This window comes from Ammospiza nelsoni, chromosome 10 (genome assembly GCF_027579445.1).
Source record: "Ammospiza nelsoni isolate bAmmNel1 chromosome 10, bAmmNel1.pri, whole genome shotgun sequence".
NCBI lineage: Eukaryota > Metazoa > Chordata > Aves > Passeriformes > Passerellidae > Ammospiza > Ammospiza nelsoni.
In genome coordinates this window covers 19,923,780-19,945,584 of record NC_080642.1, presented here as the reverse complement: position 1 = coordinate 19,945,584, position 21,805 = coordinate 19,923,780, and the positions used below count along the sequence as shown (strand labels likewise).

General features: G+C 50.4%; 1 protein-coding gene across 1 annotated transcript; it reads left to right on the top strand.

The window, feature by feature from the left end:
• The first annotated feature begins 2,951 nt into the window (after positions 1-2,951).
• Positions 2,952-21,555, top strand: KY (kyphoscoliosis peptidase). Its single transcript, XM_059479686.1, has 12 exons — positions 2,952-3,104; positions 4,045-4,107; positions 6,014-6,076; positions 8,039-8,113; positions 8,245-8,277; positions 8,860-8,910; positions 10,037-10,119; positions 10,466-10,574; positions 13,159-13,276; positions 17,476-17,664; positions 18,577-18,767; positions 19,608-21,555. The coding sequence occupies exons 1-12, from the start codon at positions 2,972-2,974 to the stop codon at positions 20,516-20,518; spliced, it is 2,019 nt and encodes a 672-aa protein (XP_059335669.1). The 5' UTR covers positions 2,952-2,971; the 3' UTR covers positions 20,519-21,555.
• The last annotated feature ends 250 nt before the right edge of the window (positions 21,556-21,805 follow it).

Genomic DNA, 21,805 nt, shown 5'->3' with positions numbered 1-21,805 from the left:
GCTTTCTGGCCATTAATTCTTCTCCCTGGGACCTCGGTGAGCGTTTGAAATCCTGCAGCAAATCCAATGAGCTGCCTTTGTTTGAAAATGAACATGGCGTAAAAGGTTTTCTCCTTTCCCTTCTCAAAATGTAGATATTTTTAGCTTCAAAAATATCCTGGCCCATGGACAGATGTTGCTGGTCATGTTTTTATCTCAGGCCAATGAGGAGGTTACTGTTTTCCTTGGAAAACTTATGGAGCAGGAGGGCTCACTGCTGCATGGGAGGCAGCAGCACCCACCTCAGGCACAGCCTCTGCCTTCCTCATGGTACATGCCACAATCACCATCAGAAACCTTCCCTTTCTCCTCTCCAGGAAAAAAGAGAGGATAAAACAGGAGAAAGGAAAATGCTAAAGAGCCTTTCAAACCCAACCACCCTGTAGACTGGCATTTCTAGGAAAGCAGGAGCTCCCTGGAGATGCTTTCAGTGTGCTGGAAACACCCTGTGGCAGGACATGGGCATGCAGGAGGGAAGCAGGGTGTGCTCAGGCCCTGGGCACCTCATCACTGAGAGAGAGAAAATGAGGCTGGAGTGGTTTGTACAGCCTGGCAGGAAGGGCAGAGCCAGCAGCCCCCAAAGCAGCAACCACCACCACATGTTCAGCTGTGGAGGCTCCAGCTCAGAGCTGCCAGGGAAGGAGCATCTGAGCTCCTCAGCTGGTACCACCAGAGAGTCCACAGCAAGGTCAGCTCAGGTCCCAGCATGGCCTGGGAACTGGAGCTGGCTCTTGCCAACATCCCCAGATGTGAGCCATCACATCACCAGGCTGGAGAGGAATGAGAAGAGCAGACCTGGAGGAGCAACAAGGCCAGGACACCCAGGGAAATCCCTGCAGATGGGAGGCAGGAGCAGAGTGAAGAGGGTTGGAGCAGATTTTGGTGCAGGACCTGGGTGACACCAGGTTTATCATTCAGCTGTGCCAATGAGTAGCTCAGGAGAGCAGACTATCCCAGCTGGGATGTGAGGGAGAAGGGCCACAGGAACAGGATTCAGCTGTGACAATGAATAGCTCAGGAGAGCAGACTATCCCAGCTGGGATGTGAGGGAGAAGGGCCACCAGGAACACCCCAGGTGAGCAGCCGGGGAGGAAAGGGTGCTCCAGCCCAGGCAGGAGCTGTGGGGCTCAGTGACAGGTGACAGGGGGGTGCTAAAGGCCAACAGGCAGATGGTGAAACTGTGATTAGAAAGTCACTCCAGCCATAAATCTCAGGGACCTGAAATGGAGATGGGCAAGCCCCAGATGGCTTGGAAATCTGCTTGGCAGAGTCCAGCATGGCTCAGCGTGCATCTGGCCCTCCTTCCTCCTCATCCTCCTCCTTCTCACCAGGTTTAACCACCTCCAGCCAGCTCCTCACAGCCAGAGCTAACACTGAAACAAAATTTAGGGCACCCCTGAAACAAAAATTCCTCTAATGCATGAGATAAAGAGCAAATCCTGGGCCCCAACAACATTGTCATCCATCCTGGCACAGGACCCTGGCCACATTGCTGGGGTTGGAGGCACATCCCATCCCTGGTGCCCCTGTCTTGGCAAGAAAGCTGTGGCACCATCCAGAGGGCACAGGGGGCTCAGCACTGTACCACGGGGCACCAGCAGAGCTGGATGGATGCAGGTTCCCTGCGGCCACAAGCTATTTCTGGACATGCTGAGGAGCTGCTTAGGGCTGGATTTGCAGGCGAGCACAGGGGCATATCAGCTGTCTGTGCTCTGGAAGGGGCTCAGGAACAGAAAAGGGGCAGGAGATTGGGAGGGGACAGGTTTTATATAGAGATCCACGGGAAAACCCGCGTCTCCAAACACAGTAACCTAACACCAGGTAGTAGTACCAGCTCCTGCCCGTGGATCCAGGACAACAAATTTCCCCACCTGCAGGAAGGAGAGCCCACTGCTCTCACACTCCTGCCCGGAAAGCACCAGCAACACCCACAAAAAGCCCCCCTGCCCATGCCAAGCTCCTGAACTCCCCTCTCTGCCCGCGGGTGCCTCCCACAACCTTTCCCCAGGCTGCCGGAGAGCCCTGCAGCCCACAGGTGCTGCCGCTCCCCCGGGACCCCCGGCCAAGGCAGGGGCTGCCAGCACGGCCGGGACAGGGGCCAGGGGTAAAATTAGAACTCGTGTCCCTGCCAGCCCCTTGTGCGAGCTGCACGGACCAGCTGAGCCCGGCTCACCCGCACTGTAACCCTTCATGTCCCCCGCTTGGTGGGCTGGGACAGTTACTAGAAAGCCAGGGATTTGCAGGGCTTTGCTTTGTGATCAGCCGTGCCCAGCTACCCCGGCCAGCCGGGCTCGCAGGCCGATGGGGCACAGAGGTGGGGTTTTTGGATCCTTTGGAACAGTCAGGATTGAAGCCTGCAATTCCCTTCCCTACTGTCCCTTTCCACAACAGGCAGTCAGTCCTGCAGAAACCGATCCTCCCCACTTCAAAGGTTCGTGTCTCCTTTCCAGCCCCTTCTCCCCACGGCTGCCCTCCTCCTGCAGCAATTATTGTTATTATTTACGCTCCTAAGCATCCTCTGAGTTCTGCCGGGGGACAGGATCCAAAGAGAAAGCCTTTTAAGGATTTGTGCCAGCGCCGGGAAGCGAATCCCCCCCAGCGAACAGTGGTGCTGGGGGATTTGAGTGTAGACAAGTGCTTAAAGCTGAAAAGGGCAGAGAGAGGGGAGGGAGCCGGGGGCACGCTCTGAAACCAGACCCCCCTCCCGCCCGAAACGCAGCTCCTTCCTCTGCTTTAGGAAACGGATCCCTCCTGCGATTTCCTTTCAAAGGTGACTTGTAACCTCTTCATTAGGGTCGGCTTTGGCAGCGCCCGATGGTGCAGCTGGCAGGGCCGGGGCCGCGCGGGGCGGGAGCGCGCTCGCCGTGCCAGGGCTGGGCAGCACTCGCGGCTGCTCCGCTCGCAGCGGCACCGGCGCCCCGGCCATGCGCTGATGGGTACCATGGACTTTAAGACAGATGCCAGTGCAGTCACCATCAATCTGCTGCTTATTGTGCGCCCCGAGGAGGCGGCGAGCAAGGAGAAAGGGCAGCGAGAGGGGCAGACGGAAGGCGGCCGAGGCGCAGGTAACATCGCGCCTGCGGCGGGCGAGGGAGGGCAGGGCAGGGCAGGGCTGCACGCGGAGAGCAGAAGCAGCAGCTCTGGAGCAGGATTTGGTCTTTCTTCTGCTCTTTGCACGCACGATGCCAAACTCCAAAACGCCAACTTTTTTGCAGAAGCCCAGCTCGTCTTTGCTGGTACAGCAGAGCCTGGAGCTGCAGCCTGTCCGGCTGCAGGGCGTGCAGCCCCGGGTGGGGACACACGGGGACACCAACCCAGGGCTGCCTTTGCACCTTGCTGTGTCCTGCCCCAGCGCCGAGATGCCCCACGGGCTCTCTGTGTGCAAAGGGAGCAGTGGGAGGGCTCGGCAGTTTGCAGCACTCACTGCCCTGGAATACAGGAGCAGAAGTGTTTTGCTTGCAGCGTGCCCGGGCTTTGTCTCCGAGGCTCACTGTCCTGAGCCATTTATAGCTCCAGTTTGGGACAGTGTCCCTGGCCCAACTCCCTGTCCTGCAGAGGGTCTTCCAAAAAGCTGCAGCTGTGCTCTGCAATTGCAATGGGAGCCTCCCTGCAGAAGTGAAGGGAGGAGAACAAATATTCCTGCTCTAAAACCTGGGGGAGAAGCTGAATTTTCAGACAAGCAGTCCCAGCCTAACAGTCATAGGCAGAGCTATCACAAAGTTGTGTCCATGCTCCATCAAGCACAGCATTCAGCACCTGCTCAAATCAGAGCAAATCCCACCAAAGCAGCTTAGGCCTGGACTATTGCACTTTCTGCCCCCTGGTATTTCATACTTTAGTGACAAGAACTGCAAACCAAGGCTGCAGATGAGACAGAAGGTGGATCTTGATGACACCTGGCACCAACTGGGGTTGCATGGAAGGGTTTGGGGTGTTTGGCCTTCAGGCAGCACCAACACTCCAGTCCAGGAGGACCCTTTCCAATCTCCCATTTCTATCTTACAGGTTCCAAGGGTGATGGCAATGGAAACAGCAGATCACAGGCACCTCAGGGCACAGGCCTGAACGGTAGGTCACCCTCTCCCTCTGTGAGAAACCAGCCCCAGCACACAACCCAAGGCTCCAAGCTGTGCCTCTCCAGCAGAAATGTGCTTCACACAGCCCATCCCTCTCAGTGCTTTCAGGGGAGGCACAAGGAGGCCTGGCAAGCATCCCCTCCCTGCCTGCTCCCCGTGCCCCATGGACAGGATGCAGGGGAGGCACTGCCAAGCCCCCACACCTCCATCCCTCTGCAGGGGTTCTCCTGCCACAGAGCTCAGTCAGATTACAAGTGCACAGAGCTCTTACAGTTCACAGCCAGCTGATGGCAGGGGAAATTCAGTGCCCCCAATTGCTCAGGTTGCAGCTAGAGCTTCCAGAGACTTCCCAGTACTCACACAGCTTAAAGGAGGGTCTGGGGGATGCAAAGAACCTTTTCAACCTTCTCTCCACCAGTCCTTTCTTCATCTCTCCCCTCAGAGACCGAGCACAAGGCAGGTGGGATTGCTGACCAGGAATGATGTGGATTCTAGTTCTCAATGTTCCACTGCCAATTCCCAGGGTTCTGCCCTAAAATAGATGAGGAGAAACATCTGAGGAGGTGACCCCAGAACTATGGAGCAGCTCCCAGGGAAGAGACTCAGATCATCCCTCTTGTTTTTCTGGCAGTCTAAGCCTGCCATGGCTTAGCAGAGAAAGGCAAGGGCAAAGGTAGAGCAAGACACAGGTAATTCTCATGGTACCAGACAGAGGATTTCAGTTACACCAAGGAGGAACTTTGCCTCCACAGGTCAAGCAAAAGCCATGGCTGCTCCCAGCAGGATGCCTGGCAGGAGCCCTGATCCAAGTCCCTCACAGTGGTGGCTGGAGGCTGCACACCGTCTGGGAGCAAACAATATTTCATGGCAAGGCACTACTTTGGGGCTTTTTTACAAAGCAGATAACAAAAGCCTCCACTCCAGGAAGCAGATAAAAATCCTGCTTTCTCTCCCTCTGTCATGCTCAAGAGGTTCTGCAATCAGAGCTGCAGAGTCAGCTTCCTCTACGGGGGAGTAAGAGGCTGGTATTGATCATTTCCCACCCTGAATTACTGGCAGGGGTATTTAGCATGCACATGGTAATCCTTCCCTTGCAGGTCTACCTTCAGCACAGTTTCAGCCCCTGGGAGGGGGAATTCAGGTTCCAGAGGAGCAGGCAGAGCTTTGGCTCCTCTGGCACCCCAAGGGTTAATGAATTGCCCTTTCACCAGCTATGTCAGTGTCCCTATGAGGCCTCTGACACCTCTGCTGCTGCCACAATATTTGCAAGCTTATATAATGCCCAGCCCCACTGAGTCAAAGAGGCTGTGGCCCCTCTCCCCTTGCTCTGGGGACTGATCCTTGTCATGGCCACATGGCACAAATGGCCTCGGACAAGCTGTGAGATCCAGGCTGCCCCCTGGCTCCTGGTGGGATGGGGATCCCAGGGCACTTTGAAAAAGGGTGAGAGATCCTGGAGTGAGGGCTCTGTGTCCCCTGGCATTGTTCCCTCCCGGGGCACAGCCTTTTCTGCCTCCCCCTGTGTGAGCCCTGGGCACACCAAGGGCTGCCCACACCTCGCTCTGCCCCAGCACTGCAGCTCCAACACAGCCAGGCTCTCCCAGCAGGGAGAGGTGAGGATGAGCTGCTGACAGCCACACCAAGTCCCCACTTTTCCTCCAAGCCCCCAGCACTGTCCTTGTGTCCCACCCACCTCTCCAAACTGCCCTGGTCCAGCCTGCTGCCCTGAGCTGGGCTGGAGCATCCCTCCCTCTGCTGAGGGTCAGGCACCAGCACCAGGAGCTATTGAGCTTCCTGAGTGTTCCTACCTAACTGCTGAGCAGGGCAGATTTAACCCCATCCTTGCTGGCTGTTTGTCTCTCTCCAAGGCACTGAGCTGTTCCCCTTTGTGCCCCCAGGCCGGCGTGGCCCCACAGATCCCTGTGAGCAGACACCACCCATCACTGCAGGCCCTGACAAAGGTAAGTGAGGAGACAAGAGGCAGAGCAGGGCTCCACTGAGCTCCCAACAAGCTTCTTCTGCAATAAAATAACCTCAGAATGTCCCAAAAGAGAGAAAATATCCCACTCTGGGACAGCTGCCCCTCAAAGCACTTGCTGGCCACAAACCACTAGGAGAGCAGCAAGTGCTTCTCTGAGCTTGGAGCAAACTGCTCTAGTGGCAGGGAGTTGGAGCAAGAGGATCTTTAAGGTCCCTTCCAACCCAAACCATTCTATGATTCTTTATGAAGGATATCTCAATCAGGAATAATTACATAAAAGATCATAACAGCACCAGCAACCATTTCATACCACCAGTTTCTAAAGCAATGATATAGCACATTGAAAAATTCCTGTGGAATTACATTTTTTGTTTGTTAAATGCCTTTGAAACTCATCAGCAGAAGGCATTTATCACCAGTAAGTTTGTTTCTTGAAAATAAAGATTTTTAATTTATGGGGGGAAACTTAGTAAGTGAAAGCTGGGGACAAAAACCCACAAAAAAGCAAAATAAAAATAATTTTGAGCAATAAAAAGAACCTGAAAATATGAAAAATTTAAGGAAATCAAAGCATTTGCATAAAGCCTTCTCTTTGAGAAACAACTTCATTTTATCTTTGAATTAACTGACAGAATAGACCAGCCAGCTCTGTTGTGACACCCTGATATCTGCAGCCACCCTAGAACTGGAGTCAAAGTCTAAGATTGAGGTTTTTACAGCTGATACAGTTTTTCTTGCTTTCTGGTTTTGGGCCTTAAAGGACATCAAATCTGTCTGCATAATCACAGGAGAAACTTCACTTTTCTAAAGGTAAAGCCGGCAGACAAACTTATTCTTTGATGAAAATGCAGATTCCCACCTAATTAGCCAGTTCCAAGAGCTGCCTTTAAGAGAAAAGCCCAAATGTCATCAGGTGTGGCAGGCATGGCTGGATGGCAGCCCCGAGGTGCTTTAACATCTTGACCTTCAGTCTCCTGAGTAACTCCTGCCTGATCCAAAAGAGAAGCCCAGGAGCACATGGAGCTCCTCCAGGGAACCTCAAGAGCTGCAAACCCTTCTGAAATACCTGCCAAAAAATGCAGCCTCTGTCAAAAAGTTCAGGTGGTTTTTGTAAGAGATTCCCTCACTCTTTTTCTGGTATTTGCCTCTCTGAAACTTTAAAGACCGGAGCCCAGGTTTCCAGGGGAGGTTTTTCTGGAGCATCAGGGCATGCCTGGACCACAGCTGCCTCCTCCAGGATGCTGCCTCTTACAGGCAATGGCCTTTGCCAGACATTTTAGTATCACAAGTCCAACCATTTTCATCACTTCAAGCCTTTCTCTGTTTAATTCCAAGAAAAATCAATGCAAGGCATTGATTCTCTGCTTGCTGTAGCTCCATCAAGAGCTCTTTATTATGGTGATAAACCCTGGCTATCACCAGAGCTAATGCTTTGTCTAAAGTTAAGATCTGCCTCGGCAGGCACTCCTGCCCTCCCCTCCATACCTGTGGCATTCCCATTCTCTGAAAAAATCCCTTCTCCCAGGATTTTTCTCCTGGGAAGCTGAGAAACCTCAGAGAAAAGGAAAACAATTCTCATCTCATTTGCTTCTCCTCTGTTTTTGCTCATGTGGAATGTGTTTGGAGATTGTTTCATTGGATTCTGGTGTGAGTTGTTTTCACTCATTGGCCAATCAGGGCCAATATGTGTTGGGACTCTGGAAAGGGTCACGAGTTTTCATTATCATCTTATTAGCATTGTGTAAGTATCCTTTCTGTATTCTTTAGTATAGTTAGTATAGTATTTTTTAATATAACATGGTATTATAAAATAATAAATTAGCCTTCTGAGAACATGGAATCAGATGCATCATTCCTGCCTTTGTCAGGGCATTCTCAGCAAATACAATACATATCCTGGTTAGTTATCCCTTTTTAGAGGGTTTATCACTGTTTCTTGCAGGAACCCAAGTGACAGTAGAGATTCACCATGAGGACACCACCCCCCAGCTCATCAAGAGACTCTCCCTGGGAAAAGGTACAGCCCAGATTTGAACCCTGGCAGAGGCTCAGCCCTTCCTCCCTTCCCTGGAGCCAGGGAGCTCCAGGGGATGCTGCAGCCTGGGCAGGGCTGAGGGGATCCCACTAACCCTGCCTGGCTTGTTGCAGGTTCCCAGAGGCTGAGAGGACACGACAACAAAGGTGAGGCTCTGCTCTATCCAGCTCTGCCCTATCAAGTGTCTCCAAGCTCTTCCTCCTCTGGGAAGCTGCTCCCAGGAGGACACAGGCTCACCCCTGCCATGGGGAGGCTGCTAAAGGGCACCCACTGCTGGACTCTGCCCATGAGTGGGGCTTGAGGACCAAAATCCTTCTGCTCTTGGGCAATGGGTGTCTCCTCCTCCTCTGGCTCTGGGATAAGGCAGGTGGTGACACTCCAGGGTCCCTCAGCAATGCCCCAGCTGCTGCAGAGCTCCCACTGGGGTTATCCAACAGCTCTGGAGCCCAGCACTCCCTTCTTCCATACCTGGAGAGGTTTGGCCATGGTGGGCTGGGGTTTGATGTCCCCAACCCTGGGGCTAGAACAGGAGATGCCTGGCTGCTGGGGAATGTGGGCTCTGCAGGAGCACACTCCATGGGGTGATCACATCCATGTCCAAACAGAGGGGAACGGGCTAAGAAGAGCCTCAGTTCCAGTTCTTACCACCCAATCCTGCTCCCCCACAATAATTTCTTTCTTTTCTGTGGGCAACAACCTCCTCCCTCCTCTCCTTCTCTGCTTTGCAGGTTTCCAGAAGACTGAGGCCCCACGGCCACCAGGAGCAAAGGACCTCCATGGTAACCACCCATCAGCACCAGCAGGGCTCAGCTTCCCAAGCCCCTGATCTTGGGGCTGGCACAGGGAAGGGGCTTTGGGAACCCCACTTGTGCAGGGCTCAGCTTCCCAAGCCCCTGATCTTTGGGGTGGCACAGGGAAGGGGCTTTGGGAACACCACACATGCCCAAGCCCTGCCCAAGGGAAGGCAAACAGGCACAGGAATGTCAGATGTGGATCCCCATCCTGCACAGAGCCTCTGCAGACAGAGCCTGGCAAAGACAAAACCTGATAACCACATTTTTATAAAAAGACCATCCCCTAACCAAAAAGACAAGAAGTAATTTTCAGAGCTGTGGAGAGTGGGCACCTTTGTGTGTAAATCTGCTTTCTCTCTCTTTAGGTCACTGTTACACCTCTTTTCAAGGAAAATACAGATAAACAAACCAGCCTGTTAAGAAATAGGTGCCTACATGCTGATTTTGGCAGACAGGAGCTTGCCCAGCACAGGGATCTGTCCATCCATTCCCCATGGCCCACTGATGGGAGACAGCAGTGTCAGCTCATTCCAAGACTGTTAAAATCAGTTATCTGGTTAATTAGGGCAAGTTATTAACCCTTTGTTCACACTGAGTAGAACCAGGAGCTCAGAACCTGCCAAGATGCAGAGGGTAGGCACAGTGGTTTCAATCCAACTGCCCCCAGTGTTACATTCCTCATGTGCCTGAATTCCTGCAGAATTGTGGTCCTTGACCACACAAAACTCCTAGAGAAAGCCTTCTTTATTGCTGGGGTTTTTTTAAGAAGTCATATTTTCTAAGGCTTGCACAGTACAGATTTTCCCTGATACTTGTGCATTGTTCTCCTGCCCCTCCATGCAATATCCCAGGATTTTCCATGCTGTTAAGCAGTGCCAAATTTGCAGGGGCAGCTCATGCTCAAATCCTAGCAGTCTAGACAGGATGGCTCCTGCTTTCCATGCAGCTGGCAGGGCCCTCCTGCGGGTGCCCTCGTGTCCTCTGCTCCCTAAGAGCCTGCCGATGGACGTGTCCATGGGCCAAGGCAGGAGCTCTGTCCCCTTGTTCCACCATACTGCCAGGAAAAACACTCCCTCCCTTCCCAAAACAATGACAACTCGTTTCTTCCCAGCATATCCATGGGACAAATCCTCTTTGAAATCCATGCCAGTAGATCTGCAGCAATTAGAGAAGCTGGATGCCTACGCATTAAAAGTAAGTCTTGCTTTTGCCTCTGTCCTCCTCCCAGCTCCCCTGCAGCAACATTCCACAAACCTGGCTCCCAGCACCAGCACCAGCTTAGGCTGAGCTGTGGGGCAATGGCATTAGAATCTCCCAAACAAGTGAAAAACCTTTTCCCTTTGAACGTTAGCAAAGAAATCCCACTCTGGGACCTATAACCCAAAATACCTGGACCTACAGCACTGTAGCTGTATTTTTAAGGAAGCTGAAGGCAGAGCAGCCTCACTGGCTTCAGAAGAACAAGAGATGGGGAGGACAGGAGATGCACCACAGGGTAGATTTCCACCCTGACCTTGCAATGCTTGCTCCCCACACACAGGTGAACGTCACAAACAGTGTGGAGGAACTGGTCAAAGCCCTGCTGAAGCAAGCCAGGACTGACCTGGAGAAGGTTCGAGCCATATGGATGTGGATTTGCCATCACATAGGTAGGCTGAGGTCCCCAACTGAGGATAAGACCGTCACTGTCACCCCTGTCCCACTGCCATAGCATTTTACTCAGTACTTGTGGGTTATTTCCATGTGGGGAGTGGAATGAAGGTTTTCTGGAGGTTTTTATCCAGAAATGCATCCAGAGGGTCTCTCAGCACCTCTGTTTCCAGTCTCTTTCCTCACACTGCCAGGCTCCACCAGGTTTGTGTGCCCATGATTAACCTGTAACTCCATCTGAGGTGTGACCAGACAAGTCCCTACCATCCAAGAGCCATCCAAAAGCCAGGCTGCCCAACACCAGGGGCCTGTTTGTCACCTTCAGAGCCACCCCACACCACCAGAGCTCAGTTTTGAGGGGGTGAACAGCGAGCAGGTGATGATCCAGATTTCAGAAGGAACCTGTTCTAGTGGAAGGTGTCCCTGCCCATGGCAGGCAGTTTGGAATGAGATGATCTTTAAGGTCCCTTCCCACTCAGACCATTCAAAGTTTGATCTCCATCCCTGTGCCAAGTCCCCACAGCCCCATACAGCCCCTCCAGCACAGTCTGATGCTGGTGCCTTTGCTCTGGGAGGGTCCCAGTGTCACACAGGTACCACCAGGAACTATCCAGCTGCCTTGCCCAGCTCCACGTCCCACACTGGCACCTGTATGATTGCAGTTCCTGCACCTTTTCAACCCTCCAGAGAGCTGCACCCTCTCAGGCTCCCCTGCCCTTTCCTACTCACTCCAAAGTTGGAGTTACACAATAACCAGGAGATGGGAGGAGGAGGAGGGAGCACTTGTAGCCTCTCCCATCTGGCACATCAAAAGGGGCTTCTTGCCACCCCAGTGCTTTGATGGGGGAAAACTGGATATGCAACATGATGGCATTTTGCATAACATAAGCAAAAATGTTTATTTCCCATTAAGTCTTGGGGGCAGAGAGGCAGAGCTGTCCTTTCCCTCACCTCCTACACATCCTGATGGGGCACTGCTGCAGTGAAGGCCAAGTGATGAAGGGGAAAGGAGCAGTTTGGGCAGCACTGGCCTCATCTCATACCCACTGAGATCAGCAGCTGCAGGGTTAGCATGGTTAGATCAGTCCCAAACTGCTTTAGTCTTGCCCTGAAATATGGAGAGTGCTGAAGCCAGGCTTTGGCTCCCCCAGCACTGGTTATTCTCTTTCCACTGTTAACCCGTTTCTGCCCACACTACCTGGGCCAGGCCTGGTTGGAGCCAGCCCATACTCCTCAACATTCAGGGGATGTCTCTGGCCCTGACAGCTATGCTGGGATCTCCTCACAAGATCTTTTACACCACCTTGGCCCTGGTTCTCATTCTTTCCTGTGAGACTGACCCCTATTTACACACACAGAAAAGAACAGACTTGGAAATTTAAATCTGCTAGCAAAAATGCAATGTATCTATCCTGAAATTGCACTGATGACAAACTCCTTCCTTGGATGGATTTTAAGTGAAAACACTGCTCTCTGGGCATTTCTTCCCACTCTGCTCAATTCCTGCCTGTGATGGGCTGCTATGCACATGCAGCATCAGCATGTGCATAGCAGCCCATGGAGAAAACTAAAGAGAACAATTATTTCAGCTGTCATTTGCAGCACAAATAGAAAGCCCAATGGAGCCAACACCCCTCCAAGTGCGCTGGAGCTTTGCTGGTGGTCAGTGAGCAGGCAGGGTGGAGCAGGCAGGGTGGAGCTGCCAGCCTTTCCCAGTGCCTGGAGCAGCACTGAGGGGACATTGGCAGAGCCCCTGGGATGAGTGACAAGCATGGCAGCATTTAATCAAAGCACACACACAGCCTGCTGCTGCTTTTCTTCCTCTGCCCCAGCACTCAGGGCAGGGGGAACCAGCTGATGCAGCATTCCTGAGAGCTTTGTCAGAAAAATACATCTGTATTTTAAGGAAGAGGTTATGGACAGGGCCAAGGTTGTTGGTATTGAATTAACCTCCCCAGACCAGCTCTGCAAGCTCTGTCTGAAGGAGTCCTGCTGTTGAGTACTCATTCCAGCAAATCAAGATTTCCTGAGCTTCCAGGTATTGATATGACCAGACTGGACAGGGCTTGGAACAACCTGGTCTAATGGAAGTTGTCCCTGCCCCTGGGAGGAGATTGGAACGAGATTGGTTTTAGTGCCCCTTCCAACACAAACCATTCTATAATTCTGTGACTCACTCGCAGCAAACCAAATGTTTGTCAACAAGCTGCTTTTCAAGTATTTTTAATATAAATTGCTTGTAAAGAGTGCAAAATCTCAGCAGTTTCTTTTGAGGTAACACAAATGCAGCATGCTCCGGTTTATACTGGGAACTCTTCAGACTGTAGATCCTCCACTTGAGGACACCCATTGTGTCCCACTTGGATTCAAGTGCTGACTCCCAGCCCAAGCTTAGAGCAAAGGCTGATGAGGGACAGAGCTGGCCATCTGCCCAGCAGTGTCCAGGCCACCCTCCCCAGCACAGCCACTGCCTGTTCCCCTCTGCTCACAGAGATGAAAAGCAACCTGAGCATTGCTCCTGCTGCCCATCAGCCCCTTGCCTCAGGCTGTTGGATGAACTCTTGTCTGTGTTCCTTCCCCCAGAATACGACGTCGTGGGCTACCACAACAAAAGCCAGCTGTCCAGCAAGCCCAGAGACGTGCTTCAGATGGGCAAGAGCATTTGTGAGGGCTATGCTGAGCTCTTTGAACATATGTGCAGGTAAATGAAGTTCAGAAACATTCAATGCCAGGCAGAGTTAACATTCCCTGTCATCTCCATGCCTATCCCGTCTCCCTTTGCATTGGCTGATATGACTTTAAGCAGGACGTGGAACTTTAGCTTTCCAACCATGCTGTGGAAAAACATCAAGTCCTAGAAAGGTCAATTTTGCTCTCTCCTCCACTCCCTCCACCCCCCTCCCCAGCATAATTTACTTGGTGCCATCTGCTGAGCTTCGCATTGCATTAACATAATGGCAGATGAAAACATGGAGATAATTTGATTAGAAGAAGTAGGATTTTCCTTGGGGTATCTGGATGTGAAGGTTAAAAGCACTGCAAGACTTGAACAAGGAGTGCTGTCTCCAACATGGTCCCTTGCAAGAGGCAGGCAGAGTCCCAGGAGGATCATTGCCTAAACCCTCTGGAATGCCCTGTCCCCTCCAGGAGCACCCCAGGGACACTGCCTCGCACTTTCCACTCTGTTCTGTGCCCAATCTCAAGGTGCAGCACTATGGAGGCCAACACTGCAATTCCCATTTTGTACCTACCACTGGCATTTAATGACTAAATTCCTTTCTTCCCCCAACAAAATCTCCTGGACTTCACTGGGGCTGAGTCACCTAAACTTCCCACAGAGCAGGGCTTTGCAGTCACAAAGCCATTTTAAGACGCAGCCCCTTCCTTGGCAGGGAGACAGGGATGCAGCCCCAATCCCTAAGGAAAGGAGAACCCCCAAAATCCACAGCAAGGAAAGCAGTGAAGGTGCTTGGAGGTTTGGGGATCAGCCTTAGGCAGAAGAGTTGCCCTAAAGGAGAAAACTGGACTTGACAACTCAGGGAGAGGAAATTGGAAGGGACTTCCTAAAGTAATCCTTAGAGGGAGGACTTGCAAGGTAGCCCTCCCAGGAAGGGGCTGCCATTCTCTTGGAAAAATCCAGACTAGTTATTAACAGCACATGTAAGTAACAATTGGTTTTCCACATTATCCAAAGGGATTTGAGAAAGTTTTTACCATGGAACAGGCAAAATCTACAGGGAAAAGGAGACATAAAAAAAAAAAAACAAAAAACAGCATACTGTGCCAGATGCTGAAGTGGTGAATTCTTCCAGCCAACAACATATCGCACAATATATATTTGGTCCATTCCAACCCAAACCATTCTATGACATTGGATCTTGTTTTCTAAAGAGTAAAGAAATAGGATGGTGGAGTATGCATTTATAGCTACAACCTATGGAACAGTTATTAGCAGTTGGAAGGGGGGAATTTGCATCTGTTCATTAAAAAGCATATGCTTGGTTCATTAAAAGCATTAATCTTTCCAAGGATATCTCTGACTATTTAAAGGCTCTGTTGATTTACTCTCGATTCCTCAGTTCCAGGCTGATTAGTCACTATGTGATTCAGGAAACCTCCAGTCATCAGGACTATTATATTGTCAAATATTAGCAAAATGTTTAGCTCCTGTCGTGAAAAACTGTACTTAAAGACAGCACCCCTTTCTTGCACAGAGATCCCCTCATCCCTTCTCCCTGTGCTCTGCTGCTCTTACACTGAGTCTAAGCAGAAAGGCAGGAGGCAAAGAGCACTCATCTTACAGAAAAGCTTTTCAGAGCCAGGTTTTGGGGGGAAAAAGGTGTTTTAACCTGCCTTTTTTTCCTAGCTCCTGTAAGGGAACTTGAACAAACAAACCAATTTGCCAGTCACCCCAAAAGTCCTGCTGAAGGCAACGGCTGACATTGATTGAGTCCTACTTGTCCCAGTGCCAGAGGGAACAATTCCTGTTGCAGACACAACACTGTCACCTCTGAGCACAGCTTTGGCAGCCACACTTCCTCCCATTAGCTGAGACTCCTGTCACAGAGGCAAGGTGGGCACGGAGAGTGGGAAGCTGGCCATAAGGCATCACTTCCCAAACATCAGGTGTGATAGCAAGGAATGCAAACACAGGCTCCTGACCAGTGTTTCAGCAGCACTTATCAAGAACTGGCTTCTCAGCTGACAGGCAGACTTGAGGAGTCTGGCTAAGTGAGGCACTGCAAATTCATGAATCCAATTTAGGGCAAACCTCACAGCCTGGAATTAGGGAGACACTTGCTCACCAGGGTTAGTGATGAAGGCACAACAAATATTTTCCCAGGAGAGATTTCAGCAGCTCTGGGAGCAAAGCTGGCCTCACTGCCTACAGGGGATCTGATCTGTTAGCTAGCTGCTCCTTCTTCCCAACCAGTCTGTAAATATCCCAGATTTCACATCCTCTTCCTTCTCCCATTTCCTGCTTTAGGCAGTAGCTTTCCCTCTTTTCAGGCACAGAGGCGTACACCTACCTACCACAAGCATAAACCATTCTGTTCCCTTCTGGAGAAGCCAGATTTGCTCCTTTTTTAGATGAAATTATCAAAGTCAACCTAAAATCAAAAGGAAAAAGATGCTATTGAATTCCAGTGACACCTGTAGTAAGAGCCAGACTATTTCCTACGGTTTTTGAGGCAGAAAAGCAATTCTGTGTTTAATCTCTTTGCTACACCAAGCAAATGTTGCCAACTGTTCCTTAATTCAGTTCTTCCAGTCCATTTTGTATCTAGGTCATCTTCAGCCTCACACTGCCACTTCAACCAGTCCTGGAGACCTTCCCAATCTTCCCTCTGCCTGCTTAATTTATCTCTGTGAAGTCACTGACATGAGAGACATGAGCACCCTTTTCACCAATACAGAATTGCTCCTTTACAGGATGTTTTAGCTTGGATTTTTGTCTGCCCATTACTAGAGAGACCAGTTTAAATGCTCTGGTCTTTATTTTGAGAGCTTCGAGCACATCCAAGCACGAACTCTTCTTGCTGCTTTGCCAACCTTCACTGTAATTGAGAGCACCCTGAGAGCAGAACTTGTCCCTTAATGTTCCCTCTGAATATCCCAGCTAACAAGAATGTCTAGAGAAGTCTGGAAGGATTAGATCCAATCCCCATGAAATTAGTGGGAATTTGGTACTTAGCTCCTTGAAACTCCTAGGATCAAATCTTCACTAAAGCTCCCAAGGCCAGCTCCTGGTCTCAGTTACATCATGCAAATCCAAGCTCTCACCAGTCTTGTCAGTGGAGTTGTTCCAGATTTACTGCCCGGCTCCATGTCAGAACTTCACTCAGAGGTGCCTGCAGGCTGGCAAGGGCTTTCCAAAGCACCTGCAGCACTAGGTTTCTCCATGGCATTCCTTCCAGCCTGGCCTGTTTGTTCTGGATACTCGTGGAAGAGGCAGTGCCTGCCATCACTGCCCCATCCTCTCCTTTGCTGAGGTGCCCACCTCCCCTGGAAACCAGCATCCTCTCCCTAGGAAAAGCAGCCCTCCCTTCAAGCTCCACTGCACTGCCAGTCACCAGCCAGTATCTGTTATCAGGCCTCAACTTCTTAACAGCCATGCTAATTGTCTTCCCCATAAATACCACTTTTCTCCTGAGCTAAACCCACATTATGCAGACAATCTCACTCTGGAAGCCTGCACACTTTATTACTTAAGGTAGTCGTTCCATTTAACACACTTCTCTATGAAGAAGAAAAATGTCAATGCTGTCCTACACAAAAGACAACGCTCCAAGTGAAGCAATTTTAGATTAATGGTGAAATAAGATGCCAGTGTTAGAATCCATCAGCAGAGAGCTTATTAACACAATGCTTATTTAAATCTTATTTACACATCCACGCAGATATTCATCATGCTTTTAGAAAGAGACTCTTTAATCATTTCTACCCTGGGCAGGCACAAGCTCATTCTGTCAGGAAACTAAATCAGCATCCACAATCCCGTGAGGTCTGAGATTCCTGAGCTGGTGTCAAACACCAGGCCCACTGTCAGGGGGAGAGAACAGCCTGTGCTTTTAATTTATAATTACATGGGCTAATTGTGGACAGCAGCAAAGGGATTCCACTGAGTAACAAGATAGAGAGCAATTAAGCACACTTTATCTTGTCATCCTCTAACAGTGCTGAATGGATGGTGCATCAGGCAAAAAGACAGGGAATATGCAAAACTGGGAGAGAAAAGGCCCTTCCTCCACAGGATGCTCTCTGCATCTCTGTGCAAAGACTACAAAAACAAACAGCCCCACCCAACACCTCAGGCATCATCACCTTTTCTCCTTCCCCATAAGTAACTGACAGGCTTAACACAGAACTCTCCTGCTGCAGCTTGTCATCTCCTTCCAGTCTTGCAGGGATTCAGTGCAAGAAGCTCTCAGGACATGCCAAGGGACACGGGTACAAGACAGGGCAGACCTTCACAGGGGACTCTGACCATGCCTGGAATGCTGTCTACCTTGAGGGAAGGTGGCATTTACTGGACAGCACCTGGGGGAGCGGCTCTGTGGATGATTCCTTCACCAAGTTCACCTACAGGTAAAGGCCCTCCTCTATCTGAGTACACAAACCCTCCACAAAGGCAGAAGGAAGGCCCATTTGGGGCCACAGGAAGACCCAAAGCTGTCACAGCAGATGTCACAGTACCTGCCACAGTCAAAAGGGCCACAATACAGAATGTAACCACATAATTTCAGAAAGCTTTAAGCATTCCCCCATACAGAGTAACGCCTTACCTCACCAGAAGGCTTCAGGCATCTGCCCATGAACAGTACCATCATGGCACTTCAGAAGGCTGCAAGAGTCTGCTCCTCTTGTTCTTGAGCCCAACCCTTTATCCCCTCCTGTTGCTGCCCTGCACCTGTGTGCCCTCTGTTCCCTTTGGTGGTTGGTCAGTGCCCCTGGGCACTCCATGGCTCATTGCTGTCAGTGCTGCTCACCTGCTGCTCACAGATGTAGCCCATTAGGGAAAATGCTTGGCCACAGCCCCACTCCCAATTACCACAAACTGTGTGCCTACACAAAGCCATGAGCAAGGTACCCAGGCCATCTGTACAAGGCATGGAGAATAGAGAGGGCAGCAAGTCACAAACTGCTAGAAGCCAGCTGGGTTTGCTTGTCACATCTTCAATAGTCTGTGGCACTCGAGTCACAGCTTTTGTGAATTGATTGCACTCAACACCCAGTGACTCCCTCTTTTTTCAGGAGCCTGTGGGTGCAAGGTAATAGTGCAAATACACAGGGTTTATCCTAAAACCCAGCATTTGCCCTGGAAATAGAAGACCAAAGCTCAGGTTTCTTCTCTGCCTGAGGAATTTCAAACCCACGGATCTCAGTTTATCAGCAGCTCAAACCACTCCAACATCCTCCGGCTGAAACCACCACCACTGCGCGGGGGAAGAATTCCCTGTTTGTAATTACTCATTTTCCCTAATTTCTCCTTTCTCCCAGGTACAATGAGTTTTACTTTCTGACTCACCCAGCCCTGTTCATTAACAATCACTTCCCAGATAACAGTAACTGGCAGCTCCTTAAGCCCACTCTGACGCTGAAGGAGTTTGAGAACAACATGCTGCACAACAGCAACTTCTACACGCTGGGGCTGCTGGCCGCGCGCCCGGACACCCCGATCATCCGAACAGGTAACGGAGAGGCCATGGAGCATCTGCCCTCATGTGCATCTTCCCACACCCAACACACACCACTGTGCACCTCTACAGGCAATACCGAGCCAGTCCAGCAGCTCTTTTAACATAAAATCCCTCAGGTGCCACAACTGAACAAGGTGCACGTTTAAACCTCCCTCCCTTGGATTTTTCAAGAGCCACAGGAGTTTAACTGGATGGCTAATTTGTGAATGCTAAAAACAGAGTTAAAACTTATGGACATCAACATTTTAGGATGTAATGAAGACTTCAAGCTGTTTGGGAACAGGCTCACAGGGAGGTAGATTAATCTCATATCTACATACTGGAGAGTTCCTGCAATTTGAAGCTCCTGGGAGCAGCTACTGGGCTGGTAATCAGATCTAATCACCTCTAATTCAGCCCTTCATGATCACAGAATTCCATAATGGTTTGAGTTGGAAGGAACCTTAAAGCTCATTTCATCCCAATCCCCCACCATGGACAGGGACACCTTCTACTAGACCAGGTTGCCCCAAACCCCATCCAATCTGGCCTGATGGTACTTTCATTTATATTTCACACAGGCTTTCATATTCTAGCAGACCACAGCTCCATGTCAGAGTGTATCAGAACAGGATAAATGCACATCTCTCAAACAAAGGCCACTCTCATTCTTTCTGAGGGACACTGGTCTGTGCAGACAGATGACAAGCTGTGACCTGCCAGTTACAGCTCTTGGTTTTACTTCTACAGAAACTTACTGGGCCAGGTTAACCTTCTCAGACCAGGGGGTACATTAGGGTTAAAAACTGTACTGGCACTCCTATGCAGCCTCTTTTCTTTTGTATTCCCTAGTAAATGGAAAAGCCTCTGTGTCCGTGGACTGCCGTTCTGGCACGTTATTTATGTTTAAGCTGAAGGGAACAGATGAACACGGTTTGATGACTTTGAAAAAACACGGAATGGAGCTGGATATCTACCCACAGAAGACAGGGAGCCACAAGCTGGAGATCTTTGCCAAGCCCTCCAAGGCTGAGGCTGCGGATGACGTCTACAAGTGCGTGCTGGAGTACGTGGTGGAGTGCGAGTCCGTGGACAAGGCCATGCGCTTCCCCAAGGAGCTGCACCAGCCCGTGGGGCCCAGCTGGTTCTCCGAGCACCAGGGCTTCCTGCGGCCGTCCCACAGCCAGCCCATCCTGCACACCAACGACGGGCGCTGCTCCCTCACCTTCACCCTGAGCAAGGACATCAGTGTGCTGACCTCGCTGCACGCCGACGGCAGCAGCAGCCTCAGCGAGGACATGGGCAGGCGGCACGTGCTGCAGATCCACCGCAGGAACCAGATCGAGCTCAAGGTCCATCTCCCGCACGCAGGCAACTTCGTGCTAAAAATCTACTCCAAGAAGAAGTCGGACCCTGGTAATTATGATTACATCTTCAACTACCTCATCAGGTGCCTGAACACGGAGGTGAAGTGGCCAGCCTTCCCCCAGAGCTACAGCAAGTGGCTGCAAGACTACGAGATCCTGGAGCCGCTCTCGGGGCTGCTGCCGGCCAACCGCAATGTGCAGTTCAAACTCAAAATGCACGGCATTGCCAAGGTGCTGGTCCAGGCTGAGAACACCTACCCCCTCAGCCAGAACAAGGGCTGCTGGGAGGGAACCTGCAACACCTCGGGGTGCAGAGAGGTCTTTGTGATGGTGCACGAGAACGCCAACCACAGCTTCTACTCGCAAGTCCTCAAGTACGAAGTTGAGACCCAGTAACACCCACTCCTTGTTCTTTCACTCGCCTGCATGAACCAACCTCCCCAACATGCCCCAAACCAGCACAGCTTTAGGAGATTGCTCATTCTCTCAACTAAATCTGTTCTTTCAACAAATGCAGGACAACACTTGCAGGCTTTTGCCAGACTGCAGGCTCAAAGATGGTCAAAGAAGCAGAAAATCCTGTTAAAAAAAGGAGCAGCAGCGGAAGACATGAAATAAAACCATCACCTACATTTCAGTAACACTGTCCAGACAAATATTTAGAAGAAAACAACTGACTGTCTGCAGGGCATTCTGTGCCAGCAGGGATTGCTGGTTTCCAAGTTACAGACCATAAGAAAAGTCTTACGAGGGCTACTCCAAGAATTCACCTAGTTGTGGGGCAGGATGAAGAATGTGTACCCTGGTTTTGAGCAGCAACATTGGACATGAGGAACTTCAGGATATTTAAACCAACTTTCATTATAACTGTAGTCAAGTTGCAAAATACATCCAAGGACAGAGAAGAGTTAGGAAGAAGATACAACATGAAGTTTCCTTGGGCACTTCACTGTCTTACAGATTTCAATAATACTGGAAAAATACTTTTTACACTGACTCTTAAGTACAATAAACAAAATCATTTTTACCTTTTTATATTAGAGTATTTTAGAGACTTTTTCTGCTGTAATTATATCTAAAGCAAATAGGTGTTTCCATAAGGAAAATTACAGTAAAAATGAGAATAAAGTTCTCAGAAATCACTCCTTCCTCCAACCTGTCTATGCAATACTGCAGCTATAAACTGATGGGGTCACATGGGACAGCAGGCTGAGTGACATTATTATCATGTAACAAATCATTTGGTGCTGTACTCTTGGAAAACGCCTCCATGCACAAGGCACAGAGGGGCTTCTACTGAATCCCACCACAACTGCACATCCTGAGATGGAGCAACATTTTCATAACTGATTCAGATGCCTGGGAGCGTTAGCATGACCCAAGAGGTATTATGTTTGAGCTTGTATTGAAAATAAACCTGTTATGTTTTTGCACTCTGTTTCATTGACCAAACAATATGAATTCTCTTCCTAAAGCTGCTGTATTTTCCATGCAAAAGAGGTGGGTTATTCCTACATTCCCTTCTTAGTGACTGGATGGCAGGAATTACTCACAGGGCTGCCCACCCTACATTACTCCTTTGACCCCAGCATCCAGGGCTGAGTTTCCATTTGAGCAGGTTAAGTACCTGCAGCCAGATTCCAGGATCAGCACTCTCTGTGAGGATGCAGGTTGCTGCAGACT

Excerpts from the sequence above, each read along its gene's own strand:
- KY (XM_059479686.1), top strand. The coding sequence starts at position 2,972 with ATGGGTACCATGGACTTTAAGACAGATGCCAGTGCAGTCACCATCAAT. Across the intron at positions 4,108-6,013 it reads TCAGGGCACAGGCCTGAACG|GCCGGCGTGGCCCCACAGAT; the intron begins GTAGGTCACCCT and ends TTGTGCCCCCAG. Across the intron at positions 10,120-10,465 it reads TGGATGCCTACGCATTAAAA|GTGAACGTCACAAACAGTGT; the intron begins GTAAGTCTTGCT and ends CCCCACACACAG.